Source organism: Numenius arquata, chromosome 9 (genome assembly GCF_964106895.1).
Source record: "Numenius arquata chromosome 9, bNumArq3.hap1.1, whole genome shotgun sequence".
NCBI classification, from domain to species: domain Eukaryota; kingdom Metazoa; phylum Chordata; class Aves; order Charadriiformes; family Scolopacidae; genus Numenius; species Numenius arquata.
The window spans coordinates 14,244,169-14,268,479 of NC_133584.1; the positions used below are offsets into that span (position 1 = coordinate 14,244,169).

Sequence of the window (24,311 nt, forward strand, 5' to 3'; positions counted from 1 at the left end):
TTAGGTAACCCTTAGTGAAGGTCCCCACCATGTGGCTTTATTCAAAGACAGCTCTCGGGAGTTTGATCTGACCAAGGAAGAGGATGTAAGTATAAAGAAGTGACTGGAAGTTGATGTGACTTTTATTAATTCTCTGAGAAGTTTTGTGTCTTTGTGAGCTGTTGACCCCTTTCTAATTGAAGTGAAATATGTTTAGTGGAGCAAGGCATTTGTATTAGCTATTAAATTATCTCTTAGTGTGGTTTTTGGCTGGCACTGAAGTGGATAAAATGTAGGAAGAGTTCTTGTGCCAAGACATTTTTTGGAGTATGCAGGGGTCTGCAGGTAATCTGTCATTTAGCGCCCCATATACCTGATATAGTTATTCAACGTGCATTTGAGGTAGTGTTTATAAACAGAAATCTTAATCCTTAAGTAAACTTTTTTACTTATGTTGGTGACTTTTTTTCTATCGCAATTATAAGGAGTTTTATATTTTGCTTTCCCCAAAACAGCTTGCAGCTTTGAGAAATGAAATAGAAATCAGAATGAGAAATAGTGTGAAGGAAGGGTGCACTGTTAGCACTGAGGTAAGATTTGACAAATGTTTGGTGGCAAATGTCTGTACATGTATATCCTTTGTGACATTCTTCGAATAGGAGACTATGGTGAATGCAGTTTCTGTATACTTAATATCTTGCACTACACAAAGTGTATTTGGACTGTTAAAATCAGTTTTATACCACAAATGCATATAAAATTGGACTTCCTATTTAAAAATATAGGCTGTTGCTGGTTTAAAGCATCTGTGTGTGTAAATAGGCATTTATATATTTTTATATATGTATGTTTGTGTATATAATTACATACAAAGTAGGTGTGTATATAAATCTTTAATTTCAATTTTACTTCACAGACCATCTCGTTAAGTGTGAAAGGTCCTGGATTGCAGAGGATGGTATTGGTTGACTTACCTGGAGTCATTAGTGTAAGTATGCAATAAATTAAATAAATAAATAAAATGTTTAAAACCTGTAAGTGAGGTAGTGTTATTGGTGAGAACATCAGCTGTTGTTTTTCTTTTTTACATCTTTGTTTTCTTTTTTCCTTTAAATATATATCTCGATATACATATTAAAGACTGTGACATCAGGTATGGCTCCAGATACGAAGGAAACTATCTTTAGCATCAGCAAGGCCTACATGCAGAATCCTAATGCCATCATCCTTTGTATTCAAGGTAATAAGCGTTTAGATGGTTATCCAGCTGGCAGGATTTTTTTATTCTTTATTTGTGATTCTTATGTTATTCTGGGAACTCCCCTGCTTGTGTTTTTTTTTTTTTTCCATTTGTGGTAATTTGTAGAGTGTACAAAACAGCATGCTGTGGAAGGTCTATTTAAAAATTAAGGCACCTTTTGGAATCTGTGGCAAAAACCCAACTTTTTGATAAGAGTTTTTATTATAAATAAAATGGTGATAATAAAATTCAAGGTTTCTTCAAGTGTTTGTGGAGGCAAGAGTCAATAATAGAGTTCACTTTTGAGCAAGGTGGTACTTGTTCAAAACTTATACAGCTACAACAGACTAATTTTTTTATGATACTGGGAACAAATCAAATTTTCACTGTGTGTACCCAAAAATTGAATATAAGTGTAACTTTACTGGGTTTAAGTTGTAACGTGAAACTTACTCGATGCCTGCTGTATCTTCAGTATTGCATGTTAGATTACATAGTCCCTAAAGTGTAACTTTGTTTTTGTTTTATTTTAGATGGATCAGTGGACGCAGAACGCAGTATTGTCACAGACTTAGTCAGCCAAATGGATCCCCAAGGAAAAAGGACAATTTTTGTGTTGACTAAAGTTGATCTTGCTGAGAAAAATGTGGCGAGCCCCAGCAGGGTGAGTTGAAAATATTTTTCTCATTTTGTGATGGCTAAAGTCACTTGTGGAAAAATACTTGAGATACTGTCAGAAATATTGGACCTCACCTACCTGTTCTAGGTGGTTTGGGGTGTATATTTCTGTATTCAGTGTGTTTTTTATTTATTTATTTTTTTTAGTGGCGGTTGTTTTAATCTCTCTCAGGATTTGTTTTTAGTGATGAGTTACATGACTTCAGTCACAGCTTGGCTACAGCTTGCTGTAATACTGGTTCCTTTCATGCAGGTGACCTGAGCAGGTCACACTTCCTGAAAAGGCTTTAGGATATTCTAGGATAGACTTTTTCACTTTTATTTTGTGCTTTGCTATGTCTTATTTGCTTTATGCCTTTATATTTTCTTCCTTTTAAATATCGGTAGAACTCATAGTCCCATCACTTCTTACAGTAGTCTATGCATAGATACAGCTACATCTGGCTTTAAAACTGCGCTGAAGGAAACAATGTCTCTGTGCAAAGTTAACCACGGTTTTTAATCCTTTCTTTTCATAGATCCAGCAAATAATTGAAGGCAAACTCTTTCCAATGAAAGCTTTGGGTTATTTTGCAGTTGTTACTGGAAAAGGTAAAGAGATCTCTGGCTCTGCTTATTTTCTCCTTGATAGCAGAGAAAACTGTCTAAATGGAACTGTTGCAGCACTCTTTTCTTTCTCCAGGAAACAGCAGTGAAAGCATTGAATCTATTAAAGAATATGAAGAGGAATTTTTTCAAAATTCAAAGCTGTTGAAGTATGTTGCTATTTATTCCTTTTACTAAAATGAACCTGTGTTGGTAAATGCTAGCAATGGTTTTTCTTGTTGAACTTAAAAAAGATTGCAGTGTGGAAACACTATCTGGTATTTAATCTGTTTAAATTAATTATCTTGTTGAGGTGACCCAGTTAGCCTGATTTCCTTATGCTTGCTGTAACTAAGTGGAGAGACAGGCATCCTCAGGCAGCAATTGATTCTGCTGCAGAGAACCTCTCTTCAGAGGTTTCTGTGTGTCTCCATTGGCTTCAGACGAACTAAATGCCCGGCCTATATCTGGGCACTTGCTAAAGCTGGGAAGAGTGAATCCAGCCCAAATATGAGTTTAACACCTCTAAATATCAATCATCTTGGTGTGACAAAAATGTTGTATTCAAAGACTTAGCTTAGGTGTTCTGCTGGCAATTGATTGAACAGAGTTTTGATTTCACAGGCTTGTATTTCTCAGGAAAGTAAGTTACAGGGTCTTTGGGACTGCAGTCCTGCACTGCAACCTCTAGAATAAAAAATTATTTGTGGTGTTTTTTTGGGGGGGCTGGGACATTTCCTCCCCCCCCTTGCTTTGGTGATTATCTGCATTGAATATTTTGGAGGAATAGACTAGAAATTGGGTTAGGTGCACATTGACATGGTATTCACTGCTATAAAAAGCAAAGCATTATCCTTGAGGAGAAAACGGGGGCCAGAAAGCACAGGTACGCATAGAAGAATTTCCTCTGCCTGCCTTTCTTTATAGGACATGTATGCTGAAGGCACACCAAGTAACAACAAAGAACTTAAGTCTTGCTGTGTCAGATTGCTTTTGGAAGATGGTGCGAGAGTCTGTGGAGCAGCAAGCAGATGCTTTTAAAGGTAAGCATCTTTTCAAAACTCAAGTGAAATCGCAACTTGTCAAACAGTTCTTCCACATACATGAAATACTGTTTTGCTGGCGTGCTTGGGCAATTGTGTTTTATATGATCACCATTTCCTATTTATTGGTAACTGCCCTAGTTAGTCTTTACAAAAGCACATAAAAAAAATAATTCATGGTATAAAGGACCCACTTACTCTAAAAGCCAAAGGATTAAATAAGTATGGAGGAAAAAAATCAGGCTTTGTAAGGGCAAAACACAATTCTTCCATCTTCAGATGTTTAAATTGGCTTCCTATATAAAAATAGCATCTGATCATCCGGGGCAAGGCTGACTTGTACAGAACTGCAAGATGAATGGTTCTATTTCCACTACATTTTTTTCAATTCATGAATCCTGCAATTTGCAGATGTAGTATCTAAGCATAGATAGCAAAAAAACTTCGCTCATTTGCAGAAGCCTTGAAGTTCTTGGAGGGTTTGTCATAAGCAAGATTTGTGGCAATTTTAGGAGTTGCTAAACTTTCAAGATAGTCATGAAGTGCATGTAGACAATTAAAAAAAAAAAATAAGGTCTTGTTTCTGATTTTTGCAGCCACACGTTTCAATCTTGAGACTGAATGGAAGAACAATTACCCCCGGCTGCGAGAGCTTGACAGGGTAAATTACGCTACTGCTTTAATTTGTGTGCTACAGAGTGTTGAAGATTGGATTAAAATCTGTGCCATTTAATCTCATTTATAAAGCTTTCTTAAAGTTAACATAAAGTACTGACATTTTAAAATGTGAAGTCAGTGTAAATTATTCTAGGGGAAGGAAATACTGAACTTTCTGCTTTACAAAGTAGTGTACGTCAAAACTGTGATACTTCAGTGCTTACTAAGTCCTTCACTCTTGTGGTATGCAGTTAACTGCCCTCACTTGCTCACAGGAATAGGTCAGTGTTTCTTTGTGATCATGACAGGACTGACAAAGAAAAGTTACATTCCCTGGTCTTTGAAAGAGTAACAAATCAGTTATGAACCCGTTCTCTAATTCTTTTATAGAGATCCTGAATATTCAAATGCCATGCCTGGCCAGAGGCATGCTGGAGATGGGTGGGAAGATGTATGGTAAACCAGGGTAGCTTATGACAAGCACATACCTTGTCCAGAACATGACCAGAAGGTATCATTTTAGGCTTAAAGGCCGAAAGAAAAGAGATTTTGGTTTTTTATGGAAACATGATCAAACTGTACTTAAAATCTTACTATTTCATGTTTTTCCTTTTGCATAGAATGAGCTGTTTGAAAAAGCAAAGAATGAGATTCTTGATGAAGTCATAAGTTTGACTCAGGTCACACCAAAGCACTGGTATGGTAATTTTTTCCTATTTCCCTTTTTTTTTTTTGTAAATTAACTACCAGAATATAAATATTAAAATATAAAGAGTTTTAGTAAAATTCTCAAATATGAATAAGAAACTGTTTTTCTTAGGACGATGTATTATTATGTCTTTAGTCCCTGTGGAAGTAGTCTATTCTTGTTTATTCTTTTGAATCAGCAAATACTTGTATAATCCCTTGACGAAATTTATATGATGTCAGTTTGTGTTTTGTTCTGTTTTTATACAGTATAATGAGTGATAGATATTCCTCAAAAATGAAAAGGAAGAGTCATAATAAAGATGTTTTCGGATGTTTATTTGAATTATGAATCAGTAATTCCTCTTAACTTGATGTTTGGGGGTTATCATTGTGCATATACATGATCTTGGGAAAAAAAGAGCTTTGTGTATCTCTAAAGTGGAGATTTGGAAGTTTAAAGATTATGTAATTCCTGGCTGTAAAAACAGCTGATCTGGATGTTTGAGAATTTCATCCTACATGTAGATCTTCTTGGTAGCTTCATCTGAGTAGCACCATGTTACACTGCCCTACTTCTTTGTAGGACAGATATAGGTGTGAGAGAGAGTGCTGAGCCTAAGTATTTTAAGAATGTAGCATTACTGCATAATAAAGCCACTGTAGATGCAGGCTGAGAGGAGAATAGCCAGTGTAAAGGATTACTCTTGACAGCCTGCACCAAAGCTGAGAACCATGAAAAAAAGATTGATCTGGGAAGTGATGGCATTGCCATCCCTGGAGGTATTTAAAAGACCGGTAGACATAGAGCTTAGCAATATGGTTTAGTGATGTGTTTTGTCAGTGTTATGTTGGTGGTTGGACTTGATGATTTCAAAGGTCCCTTCCAACCTAGACAATTGTATGATTCCGTGAGAAAGTTTTCTTTAATGTCTTTGCCTTCAGTGACCTGAATTGAACTGTTATTTGGTTATAGATTAAAAAATGAGATAAAATCTGTGACTCTTAATGACACTATAATAATTCTGGGCATGTGGAAGTATTCAGAGAAAGTGTTGTAGGCAGTGTTTTAGTCTGAAGTTCTGTTCTAGTCCAGACGTATTGCAGGTTTGCCATGTTGCTGTTTGCTGCTGTTTGCTCTGTAATAGATGCTGCCATACCCTGGCCCATGTCTAGTCTGCTGCTGTTTATGTTGTGGATTGGGTGGGTGCATAACATGAATATTTCTGTGCAGTTTTTTTGAAAGTTAAAATGTAGTGGTGATTCATAGCACTTAATGAGCTATAAAGTAGAACTGGAAAGCTAAGTCATGACAAAATGCTTCTGTTAGTCATTATATGCAGCCTAAAAACAGCAGTGCATTTGATGAATGCAAGTGTTTCTATCCTGTGTAAATTTCCATTACTTCCAACTAAGTTTGATTGGATTAGCAAAGCAAAAGTGTATTTTTATTGACATCAGTAAAGAAGGAATGAGATTGCATTTGTTCTTAATCAGAGGACTGCCCTTCTCCTATAGTGCATTTTTAAGTAGTAAAATCCATAACAGATGGTTTCCAGCACAACCTGTAAGTGAAATTTATTTGCTGCATCCCCAGTTCTTTTAATGGTGATCAAGAATGATCAATAACTGGTCTTTGAATGCTGTCCGAATCATCCTATTTTGAACAAAGTTTTTCAAGGAAAACATTTTTTTTTTTTTTACTGTTGGCAATGTTAATTTTTATTTATAGTGAATTCTTCCAATGTTTTTTAAATGCTTGAGTTCCTTTTAATTTTGTGTGAATACTTCTACTACCCTAAATATGCTAAATATCTGTTCTAAAAGTAGAAAAAACAGTGGCTTTGATCTCCATTTTTACTGGCATGTTAAAAGCTTCAAAATTTTTCAATCTTAAAGAAGGATGCTTTAAACACAAAAGACAAATTTTTAATTATGCCATTGTTGTAATGGGAGGAGGAGTGATATCTACGAGAAGTTTTTCAGTCTTTGTCCACAGATGCCCTAGTTAGAGTAGGGGCATTATCAGGGATGAGGTTTGTGTCCTGAACTTCAGCCCATTGGGAAGAAAAGGGCTTCAGTGAGTCTGATGGTCTTCTACCACCAAAAAAAAAAAAAAAGCCGAAAAATAAAAACAGCTTGAGCTCTTACCATTCTACCAAATGTGGCATTCATATGAACTATTGATAAGGGGATTTAGCATGCTGAGCTAGCATGAAATTAACCTGCAAGAAACCCCCAACCTGTACTGGAGAGTGTGGCAGGAGCAGGAGGAGCCTGACTGCCTCTGTGGGTATCAGCTGCATGTTACACTGGCTCAGCTGAGTTGTTTCACTGCAGCTGCGAAGTTTCCCGAGTAAGTTTATTATCACTTTACAGGGTTAAAGTTAGATAGCTTCCATTATTACTTCTTGAAACACATCATAAATAGGAAAGTGGTGCTTAGTTTTATAGTGACATAAGGCATATTTATCAATGAATGTCAATACACATTTTGCTACAAGGTTGGACTTCTCAACTTGCTTCATTGTTTATTGAATCTGGGAACTATCAGTGAAAATCCCAGATGGAAAACTACAGCATGTTCCAACAGACAAATCAATACTACAGAAACAAAACCCATGTGCTTTCTTGGGAGTGTGGACTTTCTAGTCCAATCATTTCAGTGCTTTACAGTCTCCCCCGTGTCATTCACCCACCTGCCATGCATATGCACGCGCAGCTCTGCATGATTAGATTGGTATAATTAAAGGCTGCAAAGAGCTGTTGTGCAATGCAGTGGCAGCCGTAAGAGTCAGAACCGTAAGAGCCAACGCCTGAAGCTGTCTTTGCTGCTGAAAACATTGTGTATTTGTGTCCTCAGTTCCAAGCGGATTTTGGTTGAAGCTGTGTCCTGATGTTTAGAAGTATTTCCTGTGTTCTGTAGTTTTGTTTTCTCAGTGTCTTTAACAAATTGAATGCATACTTGTTAGACACTTTTGTATTGGAAGCCATCTTATGTGTTACAACTTTGTGTTTTAGGGAGGAGATTCTTCAGAAAACTTTATGGGAGAGGGTATCTACTCATGTGATTGAGAATATCTACCTTCCAGCAGCACAGACTATGAACTCAGGGACGTTTAACACTACTGTGGACATCAAACTGAAGCAGTGGACTGACAAGCAACTGCCTAATAAAGCAGTAGAGGTGAGAACTTAGTTATTTACAAAAAATAAATTCAGTGCAAAGCCTGTTGAAATGAAAGTGTAGCTCCAGAGAAGTAATGCATTGGTTTGAAGGCCTGACTGCAGTTCTTTTGAGCAGCTTACATGTCAGAAAGGCTAGCAAGGTCTTGATGTCAAGAAGCATATACAGCAGGAACACTGCATTTTGCTCTTTTAGTGAATTTTCCCTATTGAAGACCAAAAAAATCCCTCCTTTCTAAAAGTTAAACAAAACCTTCAAGCTAGGTATGCTCATATTAAATAGATTTATGCAAGTTTAACAGAATTCCACTTGCTAGAACAAAGCAAAGCAAGGTTTAGTTTGACTTTAGTAATGGATAAGGCAGTAAAGGAAAGGACAGTTGCTTATTCTTATGCTTGTATGTTGTTTTCAGAAAGTATGCAAATTTTCATACTTGCAAGAATTGTCATAAATGTTCCTTTACCAGCTGGTACGTGGTGTAATGCTCCATGTGAGTAGACATTGTTTGCAAACTTTCTAGGTGGCATGGGAGACTTTGCAAGAAGAATTTGCCCGTTTCATGACAGAACATAAAGGAAAAGAGCATGATGATATCTTCGATAAACTGAAACAAGCTGTCAAAGAAGAAAGTATTAAACGACACAAATGGAATGAGCGAGCGGAGGATAGCCTGGTACAATGTAGTGGGTTTTTTTGCATTGTTGACTAAGTGCTGTTGAAGTCTTTTTACTAAAGTTGGATATTCAATGTTTTTGCATTCTTTTAACATAATCATAAAATGATAGGGAGATGTCTCCATCTCTCCTTTTCTATATAATGTTGTAATTCAGTGTTTCTTAATTAATTTTATTATTACCTTTTGTTAATTATTGCCCTAAATAACACCTAATAAAATTGGTTTGATTGGTTTAGGAAAAGGTTCTCCATAATTGACTGGCTGCCCGAGGACAGCCTTGTGAGAATTGTTTAGCTTGTTTGTTCTGTTAAATATAGCCACATAAAATAACAGCATTTAATTACCATCTCTGTAGATTCTGTAATCCGGAGGGATTTAATGTTGTTTACTCTATATTTATATTTTTGTTACATTATTTATGCTGTACTATAGAAGAGAGTCAAAGGCACAGAAAATATTTTTGGCAGTGCTTTGAAAAGGTGCCTCTTGAATAAATCCTGTGTGCCTGACACGTGCTGGTTTTGTAGACATCAAAAAATGAAGAGAATGTCAGAAATCTTCTTTTACTAAATCCTGAATTTATTGTGTGCTAAAACGATGTTCTGTATTGCAGCGAGTGATCCAACACAATGCCTTAGAAGATCGGTCAATATCTGATAAACAGCAGTGGGATGCAGCTATTCATTTTATGGAAGAGACTCTCCAAAGTCGTCTCAAAGACAGTGAGTTGTGTGATGTTTTCCAATCTTGTGCTTTTTAATCTGGGCCAATTTCCAGGTCTAGTTCACTTCATTGCAGCGCAAGCTTTTTGTATCAGCACAACTGAGATGGTGGTGACATTTTAAAATGGGACCGATACTGATAGAAAAGTTTAGCAAAATACAGCCTCAAAAGCTAGTGCTTTTGCTCTTGCAGTGAGGCAACTGAAAAATAAGTAACAGAGGTATGTAGAGTCAAAAAATGGTAAAAACGCACATGTAGAAGAATAGGACAAATTCAGGGAAACTAATTGGTCCATTTATGGGTTATCAAGCGTTATTAATTTTGGTGCAAGTTGCAACAAGGTAAGATTTTTTTTTTTTTTAAATGCCTGATTTGGAACCTGGAGGGCTGTCCTAGGGCAGGATTTTTTTATATACTTCCTTGAAGTATCTACTGGTTGGCAGTTATTTTCTAGTGAAAGACATGGACTGTTGCTTTCAGTAAAAGACAGCGTGGCATATCTTATGTTCTTAGGCATAAAATGTCCATTCTTGATCCTGTACCTAATTTTAGAACTATAAATTTGGCTGGTTACATATACTTTGACTGATACTTAATACCACGTTTCTGTTTTTAGCTGAATCTGTTATTGAAGATATGGTGGGTCCAGACTGGAAAAAAAGGTGGTTATACTGGATAGGCCGCACCAAAGAACAGGTAAAGGGGGGGAATAAAAAAAAAAAAACAACTGTAAAGAATTTGTAGGTCACTACCTTTAGAAAACTTGGATTATTACTTACAAATTTTCAGAAATACCAACCTTCTTCACACGATTTAGATGATTAAAAAAAAATTACTTTTAAATACTTTACAATTACTTTTACTATTCATTGTTTTAAATATTGCACCACAGGAAATTCCATATACTTTTTTCATATTGCAGACACATAGTGGTTTATAAACTGTTTTCCATTCTTCCTCTGAATTACATCTTTACTACTATGGCATTGACATGAATATTGAAGTTTTTCCAGTCAAAAGAAATTGATGAAAACAGGGTGGAAACTGGGCTATTCTCTTCTATGCTTTCTAAGCAAGCCTTTTAAGCAAAAGTCACGTGCTGTTTCCTTTCATGCTTTGTTTGGGTTTAATTACTACATGATAGCTTTATCGCTAGCATTCTAGTCACAGTTGTATTTTCTGATTGACCATTTTCATCATAACCTCTCTTCTCGTTTGCTCATAGCTTTTTGAAATTTCTTTTGAATTTAAATAGCACCTTCCATTCAATGCCCAGAGATGATGGGCTTTTTATGTTACTTTTTCTAGATATTTCTCAAACTGAATCATTCTTTAAAGGAGTAAGTAGAGTTTAAAAGAATACAGTAGAAAGTAATTGTTTCAGAGGAAGGAGCTTTACAGTCAACTGTCTGCAGCAAGGTATGGGAAAAAGGCAGTGACTTCAACCTATCTTACTTGAACTTAGTGAACAGCAACTTAAAGGTATGAATCCATAGAGAGTTCTTGCTAGTTGTTAGGCAACAATTACAATTCTTGTCAGTGTCACAGGTGATATGTGAACCCTGCTAGTGGATGTTCATGGAGGGGAAAAGAGGTTAATATCTATTGATTTTTACTAATTTTTTTTCTATCCTTCGCTTCCTCTTCTGCATTTCTGTGCATAATGGAAAGAGAAAAATATGAAAAATTGAATTATCCATCTAAAAGTACTATATTTGAGATGTCTTTGCGCAAATACCCTTTTGAGTCATTTAAATGTAATAGTTAATAATGTCAAAGGTATTTTCTGTTGTGGCTTATTAAGCAGGCAGGCTGTTTATTGAAGAGGTGCTGATGATCTCTGAGTCTATAACAATTAAGTCTAATCATTCTTATCTTAGAATATTCGTAACGAAACAAAAAATGAACTTGAGAAATTAATCAAATGCAATGAAGAACATGCAGCTTATCTGGCAAATGATGAAGTGACGACTGTCAGAAAGAATCTTGAAGCGCGAGGAATAACAGTGGACCCATGTCTGGTAAGATGCAGAACTGTAACAAAACATATGGAAGCCCCCTGTGAACATTTGCATGTTCTTTTTCAATAGCATACAAAAGAATCCCATCTAAATACTGACTTTGTAGTCCAGATGTTTCCAAATGAATTACTAAATGACTGCTTGCACGCAATTCACACACTTTGGTTGGCTGTCAGACAAATGCAGTACAACGCTTTGGAATCCAGCAGTTTAGACTGAAATCAGAATCTGCTGAGCAGATTTTCTCTCCTCTATTTTCAAGCCTCTAAGGCTTGCTTAAAATTACTGTTCAGATGTTATAGAGTGGAATCAGGGCCTTTATGAGCAAGATATGATAGAAACATACTGTGCATTCCTAAGCTTTTGGTGTGGTTGTACGTACAGTTTGAAGTTCATAGATACATTGAAGAGAGGGAAATTTGGTAAAAATACTTGGAAAAAGGCAGGGTTGGTTTTTGGTTTGTGTGGTTTTTTTGGTTTTTTTTTTTTTAGACTGCCCTGAGGGAACGTATTGTATGTTTAGTATGTTCTGGAAAATTATTTGCCTCATTGCCGTGTTAAGGCTCTTAACCATAATTAGACCTTTTATCTAATTAAACGTAAGATTTTAAATAAATGAGAATTCAGCATTAGTAAGTCATAGATGTCCGTTTCCTTTGACAGTGATTCATTTTCTGCAGTAACTTTAGCTACCTTTTCAACATTAATACATGTACTCGTTCAAGGGAGAAGAGTTATTTGGAAACCTGCTGCCCCTTTCCTATACAGCACTTAACATACCTTTTTGTAAAGGTCAGAGTAGTGATCCATGTCCTCGACATGAGGAGACTGAGTGCAAAGTGAGTTTACTTTCTAGCTAAGCAGGTGATTTCTTAATTTTATTTTATGGTTTTGTCGACAAACCATATCTATATATATTTCATTTTGAAGAACTGGAACATAAATAATCCTAATAAAAAAAAGTTACGAATGTTTGTTTACATAAGACCCATTAAATATTTCTCTACGCTTTAATCTGGTTTAGTTGATGAATTGATGGGTACCGCTCAAAAATGTATTCTCAGTGTTAATGTGAAGATTGCATCATGCCAACAGCGGAAGAGTTTTTTTGTAGTGTATAATTCTAATGTTATTTTGGCTGAAGACAATATCTTTAAGCATTCAGTTATGTTACAAGCATGGAAGAGTAGATTTTTAAATTGACAATCCTCTGTAATGTTTGCCAGACGTAACTAACACATTAATTGTATCCCAGTTGCAGACAAATTGTTGAGAAATATTTAAACATCTATTACGTGACAGCGATAGTGGAATTTGGAGTTATATTTTTAAATTAAACACAGTCATTAAACTATGCACGATACCGAGCGTATGTATTGATTTAGTCAAATTTAAGTACTGTTTTCCTTAGATTAAAGACACATGGCACCAAATTTATAGAAGATATTTCCTGAAGACTGCTTTGAACCACTGCAATCTATGTCGAAGAGGCTTCTATTATTACCAGAGGCATTTCGTGGACTCGGAGGTAAATTGCAGAACAGACACACACTGGTGTTTTACCTTAATATTTCCATCTCAATTGGGAAAAAAAAAATAGTTCTACAAATAGCCTAACCTTTCTTTTATATCTTTTACCTTGAGATAGCTGGTAATCTTAGATATGTTTTTAGATAGGCTTGTAATCATCAAAATGCCATCCTGGTGGCAATTATAAAATGACCACTAGGCATTAGCCATGACCTAAACATCTGTTACTTATCAATGGGTGTTGAAAATACACTGTTAAAAGCAGTGTTGTACAGCTGTTGATATCTTGTTGGTATCCGTTTCTCCCGCTTTCCCACTGATACTTATTTATCTCAAAAAATTCAGCAAACATTAAGCAAGGATTTTTTTATGGGATAAGTGTATGATAAGTGTTTAGAGTTAATATTTGAAACCACGTGATCAACAGGAAAAAGCAAAAATAACTATAGAGCTCACAAACAGATCTTTTAAATGACAGTTTTCTTGCCGTTATATTTTAAATCAAAAAGAAATTACTGGAAAGGTAGAGCTTATCACTTTCTTCTCACTTTTCTTCTCACTTTTCTTTTTCATGAGAATGAATGATCCCCATGGAGCCAGAAATCTTTTTTACTGTAGAAGTACCTTTGCCTGTAAGAGATAAGAGAGAATGAGATCACAGAGTGGAGAGCTGCCTCTCCGTGACACTTAACCTTCTAGTCCTGTTAATTGTGTTTTTAAGATGAAGTTAGTGCTCCCTCCTGCCGTCCTTGCAAGTTTAGAAACTATCTCTTCTGTTGTTAACAAATACAGCCCTTGGCCCAATGCTGTCTTCAAAAGCATTTGTGAGACGGGGAGTTACAACATGGAGTTCAGCCATTGTCTTTCACTGTGTTTGCTATGAACACGTGTGGTTTTTCAGTGAGTGTTAGGTTTCACTCGCCAGCGTGCATATAGTGTGTGCAAATTGTTTTTCCGTGATATCCCTTGATTTGGCTCTTTGTGATGAAAATAATAGATGTAAAGATGATGGAGTGTATTAAATAAGGCCAGCATAGTTCTTGAGATGTATCTTTGGTGTTTCCTTATTACTTAGAGCGGTTATTCCATGGGACTTTTGTGCGAGATCAGAATATGTATACCTGAGTTTACAGTTACCACTAAAAGTGTCAAGAGATCCTTTTAAGTGTAGGATGTTCACTGGCCATCAGAGGTCTGATGCTGCAACTTCCTCCTTTCAGCTTGAATGTAATGATATTGTCCTCTTCTGGCGGATACAGCGAATGCTGGCAATTACGGCAAATACGCTGAGGCAGCAGCTCACTAACACTGAAGGTAAGGCTCAGAGTGAGTTGAGGTGTTTGAAACAAAACATCATTTAGAAATTTTCTAGTGTTCCTCCTGCTCTGCGTTCCTTTCATGCTTAGCATTGCTGGCTGATCTTTGTGTCCTGGTTAGGTAATTACAAGGTGCAGCGTAAATAGAATTTGACGCTGTATTTACATCAAGGATTTCATGTAAATAGTATGTCAAATAATTAAGACACTCTCCAGTTTAAAATATTTTCAGCTTACCTGATGTCAATTGTCAATATCTATCTCTTCTCAAGCAGAAAGAATTTCAATAAATAGTGACTATGTTCTTTTTTTTTCTCAGGTTAATCTGACTGTAGATTTTAATTTAAATGTTAGATATAAAAAAATCAATTCTAATGGAATTTTTTTTAAAGCCATGCATATCTAGACAAGCTTATACAGCAGCAGCTTCCTTGTAAAACATTTTTTATGTAGCAATCAGCTAGTGCCATGGTACAACTACTAATAACAACCTTTGCATAAAATAGTTTCAACCCGCTTCTTGAAGGTCTAAATAAAAGGTTTGAACCTTGTCACACCATGCAAGTTACACTCCATGGAAAAGAAACTGACCCTAAATGTAGAGAGCTATTCCTGTCTCTTCAAACCACCTACCTCACTGATAACTGCTGGGCTGAAAATTAGGAAGTTTCATTAAGAGTTACTCCCTCTAAGTATGAAGGGCAAGGATATGAGTGTTAAGATGGACGTAGTACTGCTTTAAAGAGCTTCTGATTCCTCGTAGCCTTGTATATACAGCAGCACCCCCCCCTTTGTGTGTCATCAGTCTTTCAATACCTCACTCTGCTGTCTTCATTAAGTTCTTTTTCTATCTTTCACCTTTAAGTGACTTGGCCTTGATTCATCTGATGAGGCTGATGTTGATACCAAAAGTGTTAAGGAGGAGGCAGCAAGATGCTTAAAATGAAAGATTTGTTGGACACTCAGTCTCAAAGAAAAAACTGCTGAATATAATAGACAGCAAATATTTTATCTCCTAAAAATAGTCATACAATAATGATTTAATTCCAAGAGAAAATATCCTTTGACATTTAAACAACTTTCTCAAAGAATTTCCTGTCCTAATGGCCAAAACAAGAGGTTTGTGTTCAGAAGTTTGCCTTCTCTCAACCGGATTAGTCTGGTAACATATACTATGTCTCCCACAGACCTCCCAAAAGTACAGGTGCAAAAGTGTTACCACTCACTCTTTTTTTTTTTTTCTTTTTGGTTGGTTTGTTGTTTTGGGCTTTTTACAGTAAGGCGCTTGGAGAAGAATGTAAAAGAAGTGCTTGAAGATTTTGCTGAGGACAATGACAAAAAGGTGAAGCTCCTAACTGGCAAGAGGGTCCAACTGGCAGAGGATCTCAGTAAGTACCTACTCCATTGTGTTTTGGAACTAGCTTCAAATGAAGCAAATTCTGACCACTGTCCTTGAGAACATTTAATGTGATATGGGTTGTTCATGTGCTAGCATTTAATTAATACCACAAACACAATTTTTCTTAAATACGATACAATTTTTCTTAAATACGATACAATTTTTCTTAAATACGATACAATTTTTCTTAAATACGATACAATTTTTCTTAAATACGATACAATTTTTCTTAAATACGATACAATTTTTCTTAAATACGATACAATTTTTCTTAAATACGATACAATTTTTCTTAAATACGATACAATTTTTCTTAAATACGATACAATTCTTCTTAAATACGATACAATTCTTCTTAAATACGATACAATTCTTCTTAAATACGATACAATTCTTCTTAAATACGATACAATTCTTCTTAAATACGATACAATTCTTCTTAAATACGATACAATTCTTCTTAAATACCTGATTCAAAGGTGACTGAGTCGTATAGTGTTATAAACCAATGTAATTTACACTAGGTGTAAATTCACTGATATAAATATATTGCATCAGTATATTGAAAAATGTAGTTAAAACAAAGTAATATTGTAAAGGGTTGTTCTTGGTTTTTCTAGTACAGCATGGTTAATCCACACCTCAGAGACCTATCTCTGGGTCATTCAGTCTTGACTGTATAAGGAGGTTTTGATCCCATCTTATTTTAATTATTGGGAAAAATACGCGGCCTTCCCACAGATAATACTAACTTTTAATGCAGATTACCTGGAAATGCCTGTGACTTACTGGCTAGCTCATTTTAGGCCATATATACAGAAACAAAACCTGTCAGACGTGAAGATCTGATATGTTGTGCTTATTAAGCTGAGATGACCGTTTTGAGATTTAAAAAGGAAGAAAATCTATCAGATTTAACCTTCCAGAAGGATTACAGTAGTTTAATGCTTGGAGTCACTCAGCCTTGAGGGGTTTTGTGGTTAATATAGTAAGATTTTAAGCAGTGAAAGTTTTTTAAGGGGACAATCCAGGCTGAGGTGATACTACTGTTGTCTACCCGCACATCCAATAAGGTTTAGACTGACTTTTAGCCGATAGGGATTGGTCTTGCACATACATTGTTGGGTTTTTGGCAGCATTCTGCTATTGTTCCCTGAGAATTCCGCTTAAACCCCAGCTGTACTCCTAGACTGGTAGGGGAAAATACAATGCTGGGCAAAAGGGAAAACAAAAAAAGCTTGTGATAAGTAAGATATATATATGTGGATATATAAATACCTGCATGTTGACATCACAGGTAACCTTTCTTCCTAGACCTTTATTTTGTGTTTGTGGAAACTAATCTTCTCCTAAAATACTACTTTGGATATTTAACTCAGAATAAACTAGAGCTGCGGTCAGTGTTTCTTTTATTTAGCAGTGTTCTGATATCCAGGGTTCAGTGGGACAGACAAGCCTTCAATTGCTCTTAGTTTCCAAAGTATGAATTGTCTTCCATTTTTTATATCCAAAATGCCACATAAAACAAATGTTTTTTGTTCAATAAACTCAAAATCTTTAAGGATTTATTTTTAATAGTGCCGATTTGGTTACATTGGAAGTAATATCTTATTATTGGAATATTGTTATTAAAATGCCAATCAGTTATGATATTTGTTGTCCTTTAGAAAGTGTTGCTATGATATTTTGGAATTGTGAGTAGGAGTTTTAGTGAATTTAGGCTAATTGTCTGGTTTTTTTCGACTGGTCTCTGAAACAGCTGGTGTGACTATGTAATTTTTATGATAGGTTCATAAGTCCCTCCAAACATCCTGTGTTGCTTTTGAAACCCTCTATCAGCCCTCATGGAACCATTCTTTTAGAGTGGGTGGAATGTGTTTTACAAAATAAGGCTTTCTCCTTTCTCTCTGTATATATTGAAGTAAAACTAGTATTAGCCTGCTAGTGAGACACAGATATTTAGTGAGAAAGTTATCTCCTTTTGTTAGTGAGCAGTGCTGCTTGCTTTCTTGCTTTGATGCTGAAAGTTAAATTTTTTTTCCTAAGCAAATACTGGTATAGAGTGAAACTTAGTGCTTTTGATTTATCCTTAAATATTCTGTGTTTCAAAACAACGTAAAGGAGCGCAAGCAAATACGTAATGTTTAAGTTAATCTGTCTTTATTTTGCATTGAAATCGACTTGGAATTTTTCTGTTGTCAATTTTACTTCTCACCAGCATCAGGAATAACATCCCATTTCACAGCACTAACAGCTGGGGTCATTACTTTATAAAGACTGGATGTGTAAGAGCAGCCTGGCTGAGTGCTTATAATTCTGGGTGTCTCTAGTATATATGCTTCAAGTGTGTAGTATGCATTTAATAAATTATATGTAGCGAAAACACCATCAAAGCACTGTATTTCTTTAGACTGAGGAGGTCGCAGATTCCACATGCATTATTCTAAAGAAATGACTGTTATTCAGTACAAAACGATGTATGATGACATGTTCTGCTTTATTGTACCTATGGGAAGATTTTAAAACTTTCACTGCTTAGCTCTGTAGTCAAATCAGCAATGTTCTCTTTACTTTCTGCATGCTTTTATTGCTAAGAGGTTACAATTTTTATGAGCAAGTGACAGGAAAAGGATTTCTTTGCCTGTCCCTTAGTGAATAGAGCCCTTTTCTGTGGTGCAAGGTTTTTTTGTACTCCCAAGACAGACTTAGATAGCATAGAGCATTGAACTCTCAGATGGCTGTACAAGTGATTTCCATCTTTCAGCATTTAGTGATGAAAAGGAAAAAAAAATCCTGACTCCCACAACACATTCATAAAGTATTTGTATTTTAATTTGGAATGGAAGTGATCTCCTGAATCATGAAGTCTGGTCTCTCTGTGTTCCAGGCAGCTGTGTTTATATAACCCAGCTCATTCACCTATTTTGAGCTCCATCTTTAAATCCATTAACTTTTTGGGGCTCATTATTCATACTGAAAACATGTTCCAGGATGTCATTCCTCTGGTTACAAACAGTCTTTTAATTTCCAGTCTAAATTTGTAAATATGAGGCTGGGATTCACTTTTTGATTGGAAAATGTACTTGCAAATCTAAATTATTTATATACCTGAGGTTGTGACACTTCTTCTTGATGCTGATGATACAGCAACACTGTGTCACTTCTGTTACATCTGTCTTTTAATGCTGAAGCGCTGCAACTGTTTTATTGTTTGTTCAGGATACTGGTTGATGTCAAACTGTTTCTAACGTGGGTGATCCAGCCTCATAATTAAAGCTTGTATAAGACTCAAAATTTATTTGAGCAGATTGTTATCTGTGTTCTACAGCCATGAATGGTATTTTAACCCTAATATGAATGAACCTTGATAACCTTTAGGTCCTGAGTCTTGCTACTTCTCAGTGTTTACTTCTCTAGTTTTATTCTAGATATTTTAAAGAATGTAAACAGATCTGTTGAACGGTTTCTAACAAATTACGTATTTTGTAATGTACTGAAGGCTACTTTTTCTTCAAAAATAGGCTTTAAATGTCATGTAAATGTATTCCTTATCGTAAGTATCATCATGATACTTGTACCAGTGAACAATTACTAAGTTTATGGAAATAAAGAAGCCCTAGGACTAGAGACCATCTGGAAGGAAGGGATCATAAGATACAAAAAGGGGTGCAGCTGAGGATGAATAGCTGAATTGGAAAAAGTGAATTAAAAAATGTCCTAAAACGCAATCAATCCATAAGAATACCTCTACTGAAAGAGGCCTGTGGTTGGTGTATCCCAGCATCCTGACCCTGGCAGTGAGCAGGCATGGGGACTTAGAGAACAACTTAAGGGAAGTTAAACATACAGTAGTACTTGCCTGCTACACGCTCTCGTCTAGCAATCTGTGGTTCCAAGATTTCCTAATCCTGAGGTAATACCTTTGTGATTAATAGCCATTCATGGATTATTTTTTTTCCTCCTGTGAATTTCTCTAATTGCTTTTTGAACTCATGTAAACTCTGGCATCTGCAACATCCTGTGGCAATTAGTTCCAGAGTTTAACTACACATTGTGTGAAAAAGTACTTCCTTTTGTTTGTTTTTGAGCCACCTGCCAGTTTCATTTGGTTCTCCTTAGTTCTTGCACTGTGAAAAACATTCGGTAATCTTTCTCTATTCATTTTTTTTTTTTGCCTTTCATGACTTCATAGATGTTTATGCTCCCCGCACTTGTTCTTCTTTTTCCTGACTTGAAAAGTTCTCATCTGTGTAGTTGCTCCTTGCAAGGACGCTGATTTACAGCTTCAATTAGCCTTGACACTCTTTTCCCCATTTTTAGTTCTACTAAACCCTTTTTGAGATGAAAGAGCAGAACTGCACACAATATTCAAAAGGTATCTGCATTATGGATTTATACAGTTGCATTATGACGCTTTGTGTTTTTTAATCTGGTCTTTTTACAGTAATTCCTTTTAGTCCTTTTCCTTTTTTGCCTGCCACTGAGTGATGAGCCGACGGCTGCACTGGACTCTGCTGGGACTCCAAGTTCTTGTTATGAGAAGTAACAGCCAGTTCAGAGCCCATCAGCCTAGTCACTTTCCATGCCATGTTTTTAAACTGTAGGTACAGTTGAGATACGTTTATTGTTTTGCTGAGAATGCAGGAACAAGAGGAAATTGCTGCCTGTCTCTTAAGTATCTAACTGGGTGCTTCGGGCACATTGAGCAATCGGCAGGAACCTGTTTTAATGCAGTTGTTTACAACCTCCCGCACAACTCTGGTGCATTATTTATGTCAAAGTTCTTCAGCCAACGGACAACTTTGGTGAACTTACCCAGGTCTTTCACCCTGCCTTGGATAGCCTCATCAGCAACAGGAACAACTGTTTACTTTCCAGTTGGCACATGCATCTTGATGGTGCTCATTGATGAAGGACAAAATATTTTGTTTTGAAACTTGATATTCTTACAATACAACTTAGTATTTTACTATATGCTTAGTTAAATCATCTTCAATATACCATGTGCTAGGTTATGTAAAAAGTAAAATGGGGTAGAGGGAGCTAAGAGTACAGTGGTAAAATTTATTATTTTAAAAGGAGAATTTCCACTCATAAAAACGCCTCTTGTCAGGACTGTGCTGTTTGTATTGCAGGCTTTAAGGTGCTGCTTGTGGCTGGAGCAAAAAATCTGGTATCTAATGATCGGTCCCTTCAAATGCCTATAGCAGTGTTATGCACAGGTGTGTGTAGCTGTACACAAAGCTTTTCCACTTTCTCTTTTTTAAAATATTAATTACCCTTTGTTTCTACAGTAGCTTTAGAAGATGGATCAGTCAGTAGATATCCTTTAATTCTATCAGTAATCTTTTATAGTATTTACTAGTTCATACTGTTTTCTCCTGTATTCGTGTTTAACTTCTCTGAAGTGACTGACATTGAACGTTCATTCAGGCTCCCTCTGAACTTACTGAAAGTTTTTACATTTTAAATGTATTTTAAAATGGGGGGAGGTGGTTTGTTTTTGTTTTGGTTTGTTTTTTTTTTAATGTTGAGCTCCCACTGAGAAGCTTCCCAGAAGTACCGAATTGTTTCCAGAATTCCACCCAGCTGGACTTGCTCTTTTTATGTAAAGGGCCAAAGCAAACTTCCTCAGTAGTGTGAACGCTGTACAGTAATTAAGTTGCCGTACAACTTTCCAACACAAGATGGCAATGAATGAATGGCCTTCATAGGAGAAGCGGGGAGGATGAGCCGGCAGCGGGGCTGGTGCCAAGCCTTCCCCTCAGTGGTTACTTTTTCTTGGGTTTTGATGCGTGAGCATGGCTTAGGCAGTGGGCACTGGTTTCTTGGATGCTCAGTTTTTTTTCCTATGAGAGGAAGATGCACTTGTCTAGCCTTGTCCTTCTTGTTTTCCACTCTGTTTTTTGTGTGTTTGTATGACACATAATTTGTGAAGATTGTAAGGCATGGTCACTTTTTCTCAGTTACACATTTCTCACTGGCAACGGCATGGAAAGTATTAATTTAGTAATCTTTGTTACTAAAAAAATGTTCTGAACTGAATGCTTTAATCATTCTGGAAAGAAAATTAGATCTTCCAGTGTCTTATCCTAAACCCAAGCTACGTATGTTCATATTGGAGTAGTGTTTAAAACACGCTAGGGGGTGCACATGTACATTGAATACTTAAGGTGAATCCTAGCTTCAGGCAATCAGCAGGAGCTTTGCCGTTGACTTCACTAGAGATGAAGTTTCACAGAGCTTGAGGAAATACACATTCTCTGTCTTCACTTATTTCTTCTCCTTTATTCCTTTTAAACAGCTAAACTATGAATGTTGCAAAGGCGTCTTTTAGGTGCATAGGATAAACATGTAAAAAGATAATACATGCAAAGCATCTTTCCTAGGTCAGCATACTATTCATCTAATATCCTGTTTCCTCACAAGTTAAAGAAAGCCTAAAACTTCACCAAATTGTAAGTAAAACCATGTGCATTTATACAGGGAGAGTCACTGGCAGGAGGTGGGAAGAGACTTGCAGGAATGCCTGTGGAAACTTGATCCTGAAATTGCTAGGTATGAATGTGAAGGGGTGCGCCTCAGTGTTCGTTTGTCAGTAATACTGACACCTGTGCAGGTGGCATGGGCTCGCTGAGACTTCCTACTCCACAAAAGCTTTTTGAAACTCTTGAGAAGTGAGCCCTCACATGAAGAAAAGATTGCTTAGGGCCATTTGTTAAAATTCTGTCATACATTTGTAAGGTATGAAATATAACAGTTTGCAGAACTTAATTATTTTCTTGTAAAGACTGAAACATATAAAAACTAAATAAACCCATGTTACAGTAAAATACTTTCCAGTTTTATATCTAAAGTCATGGCTTTAAAGTCACTGCATTAAATTCCAAACTTACTTTTTCTCGTGTTGAATCAATTAGTGTTGAATATAAAACTTTTGCAAACTTTGAGCATTAATCATTTAATATCATGTATGCATATAATAAACTCTCTGTTTCGATGGAGCTAATGTTAGCTAAGGTGGGTACTTCCATATGCAAGTTGCTGAATCAGGATCTGGAATTCCTGTGATGTATTTGGCTAAGCTGAGTGGGCTCTGTCATGTCTGTTGTATATAACAAACTGATTTAAATCCAAGCCAGTCTCCTTTTTTGTTATGCATTTATGCAAAGTTGGGGATAAAGTCTGTGAGCAGTACTTTCCAGGTAATAACTTGCTCTGTGGTTACTTTTTTTTTTTTTCCTTTCATTGCTGTTAGCTGCAGAATAAAAATGTGTGAAACTATTCCTATATTGTGGTCATTACTGTAGCCTAATTAAATTTCTGTCCCTTGAGATGACTATCAACACTATTTGGATTTGACTTCTGTCCTACGTGACATTGTTGATTACATATGCTCCTTAAAATCATGCTTTGACTTGGCTTTCTAAAGCCCTTTCTTCCATTTTCTCTTCTATTGTGAGCTTCAACTTTTTTATAAGGTCACAACAGCATTTCATAGGGGCAAAGCTCAGCTGCAGGGGGAAAGATCTTCTCTCAAATAAGCAAATTCTTTGGTAATTTTCCCTTAGAAACCAGAGGCAGACAAAATGGCTCCAAAGGCAGCGGTTAATAGTCTTTAAATCGATCCTTAAGGTGGTTGTTCAGAACTAATGTGGGGTTTGGTGTTTACAAGATACAGGGGGGAAAAAGGCACAATTCTGAAGCTATTTGAATGTAGAGCCCAGGTGTCACCTCTGCCGCTCAAAGACAGTCATGGTAAAGAGGAAAGCATCCTCAGAAATTGAAATGGAGCGGTAATTTTATTGTGCAGAATTACAGTTAGTTTGTGCTCTTGTGCCTAAATATTGGAGTTTTAGAAGTCACATAAGTAAAAATGTGGTCACTTCATAGTTGTGAGACAACTGATAGAAGTGGCAGCTGTCTTGCTTCGCTCCTTTCAGCTGGTCATAGCAGTGAGGAGCACACAGTTATAGTCGGATCCTAGGTTGGTAGAAGGTTACACCAGAAGAGGTTTTGGGGGTGTTTCCCTCTGGGGATCACCAAACACATCTCCGACTTCTGATGAGTGTGTGCACGGTCTGCTGTCTTCACTGTCCCCTGCCAGCAGCTTATCCCAGGGCATTAATATGGCCTGCATCTTATCAGGGGCTGGTTGTCAAGAGATTTGGTTGCCCAGGTCTCAGTCAGTCAAATAAAGTGCTTGTGTGGGCCATCTGTGTCTAACGAGTTCAGGCTTGTGCTGGTGTCACCAGTGTGCTGGTGGCAGTCTGACTCCTGTGCTCCCTTGGAGCTCTGTAGAGGTCCTGGTGCTCTGTGGTGCAGGATATCAGGGGGCAACGTGCTTGGAATCAATCTGTGAGGTTGTGTCTTCAATTTTTCCTACCTTTTGAGCATGAGCAAGTCAACAACAGCGTGTGCCACTAGTTTTAGTAGATTTGCTAACTTTCTGGTACTCTGTTAGAATGCAAAATAATTTTTGCATGATCATCATGTTTTTAATTTCGTGTAGATAACTTCTGAAATTTCCCAAGCAAGTGTCCTTTGAAATGAATGACACAGGTTGAATGTTTAAGGGGTATCTTATTTT

General features: G+C 36.5%; 1 protein-coding gene across 4 annotated transcripts in view; it reads left to right on the plus strand.

Moving 5' to 3' along the window:
- Positions 1-24,311, plus strand: part of OPA1 (OPA1 mitochondrial dynamin like GTPase) — a 56,113-nt gene that overhangs the window by 20,149 nt on the left and 11,653 nt on the right. For all 4 annotated transcript variants that reach the window (XM_074152983.1, XM_074152980.1, XM_074152981.1 and 1 more), the window contains 18 exons: positions 5-85; positions 495-569; positions 896-967; positions 1,120-1,219; positions 1,753-1,883; positions 2,416-2,488; positions 2,580-2,652; positions 3,410-3,525; positions 4,122-4,186; positions 4,803-4,879; positions 7,891-8,056; positions 8,577-8,729; positions 9,346-9,454; positions 10,072-10,151; positions 11,336-11,476; positions 12,888-13,004; positions 14,227-14,320; positions 15,600-15,710. In XM_074152983.1, the coding sequence (XP_074009084.1) occupies positions 5-85; positions 495-569; positions 896-967; positions 1,120-1,219; positions 1,753-1,883; positions 2,416-2,488; positions 2,580-2,652; positions 3,410-3,525; positions 4,122-4,186; positions 4,803-4,879; positions 7,891-8,056; positions 8,577-8,729; positions 9,346-9,454; positions 10,072-10,151; positions 11,336-11,476; positions 12,888-13,004; positions 14,227-14,320; positions 15,600-15,710 (1,834 nt within the window). The remainder of the gene's footprint in view (positions 1-4; positions 86-494; positions 570-895; positions 968-1,119; positions 1,220-1,752; positions 1,884-2,415; positions 2,489-2,579; positions 2,653-3,409; positions 3,526-4,121; positions 4,187-4,802; positions 4,880-7,890; positions 8,057-8,576; positions 8,730-9,345; positions 9,455-10,071; positions 10,152-11,335; positions 11,477-12,887; positions 13,005-14,226; positions 14,321-15,599; positions 15,711-24,311) is intronic.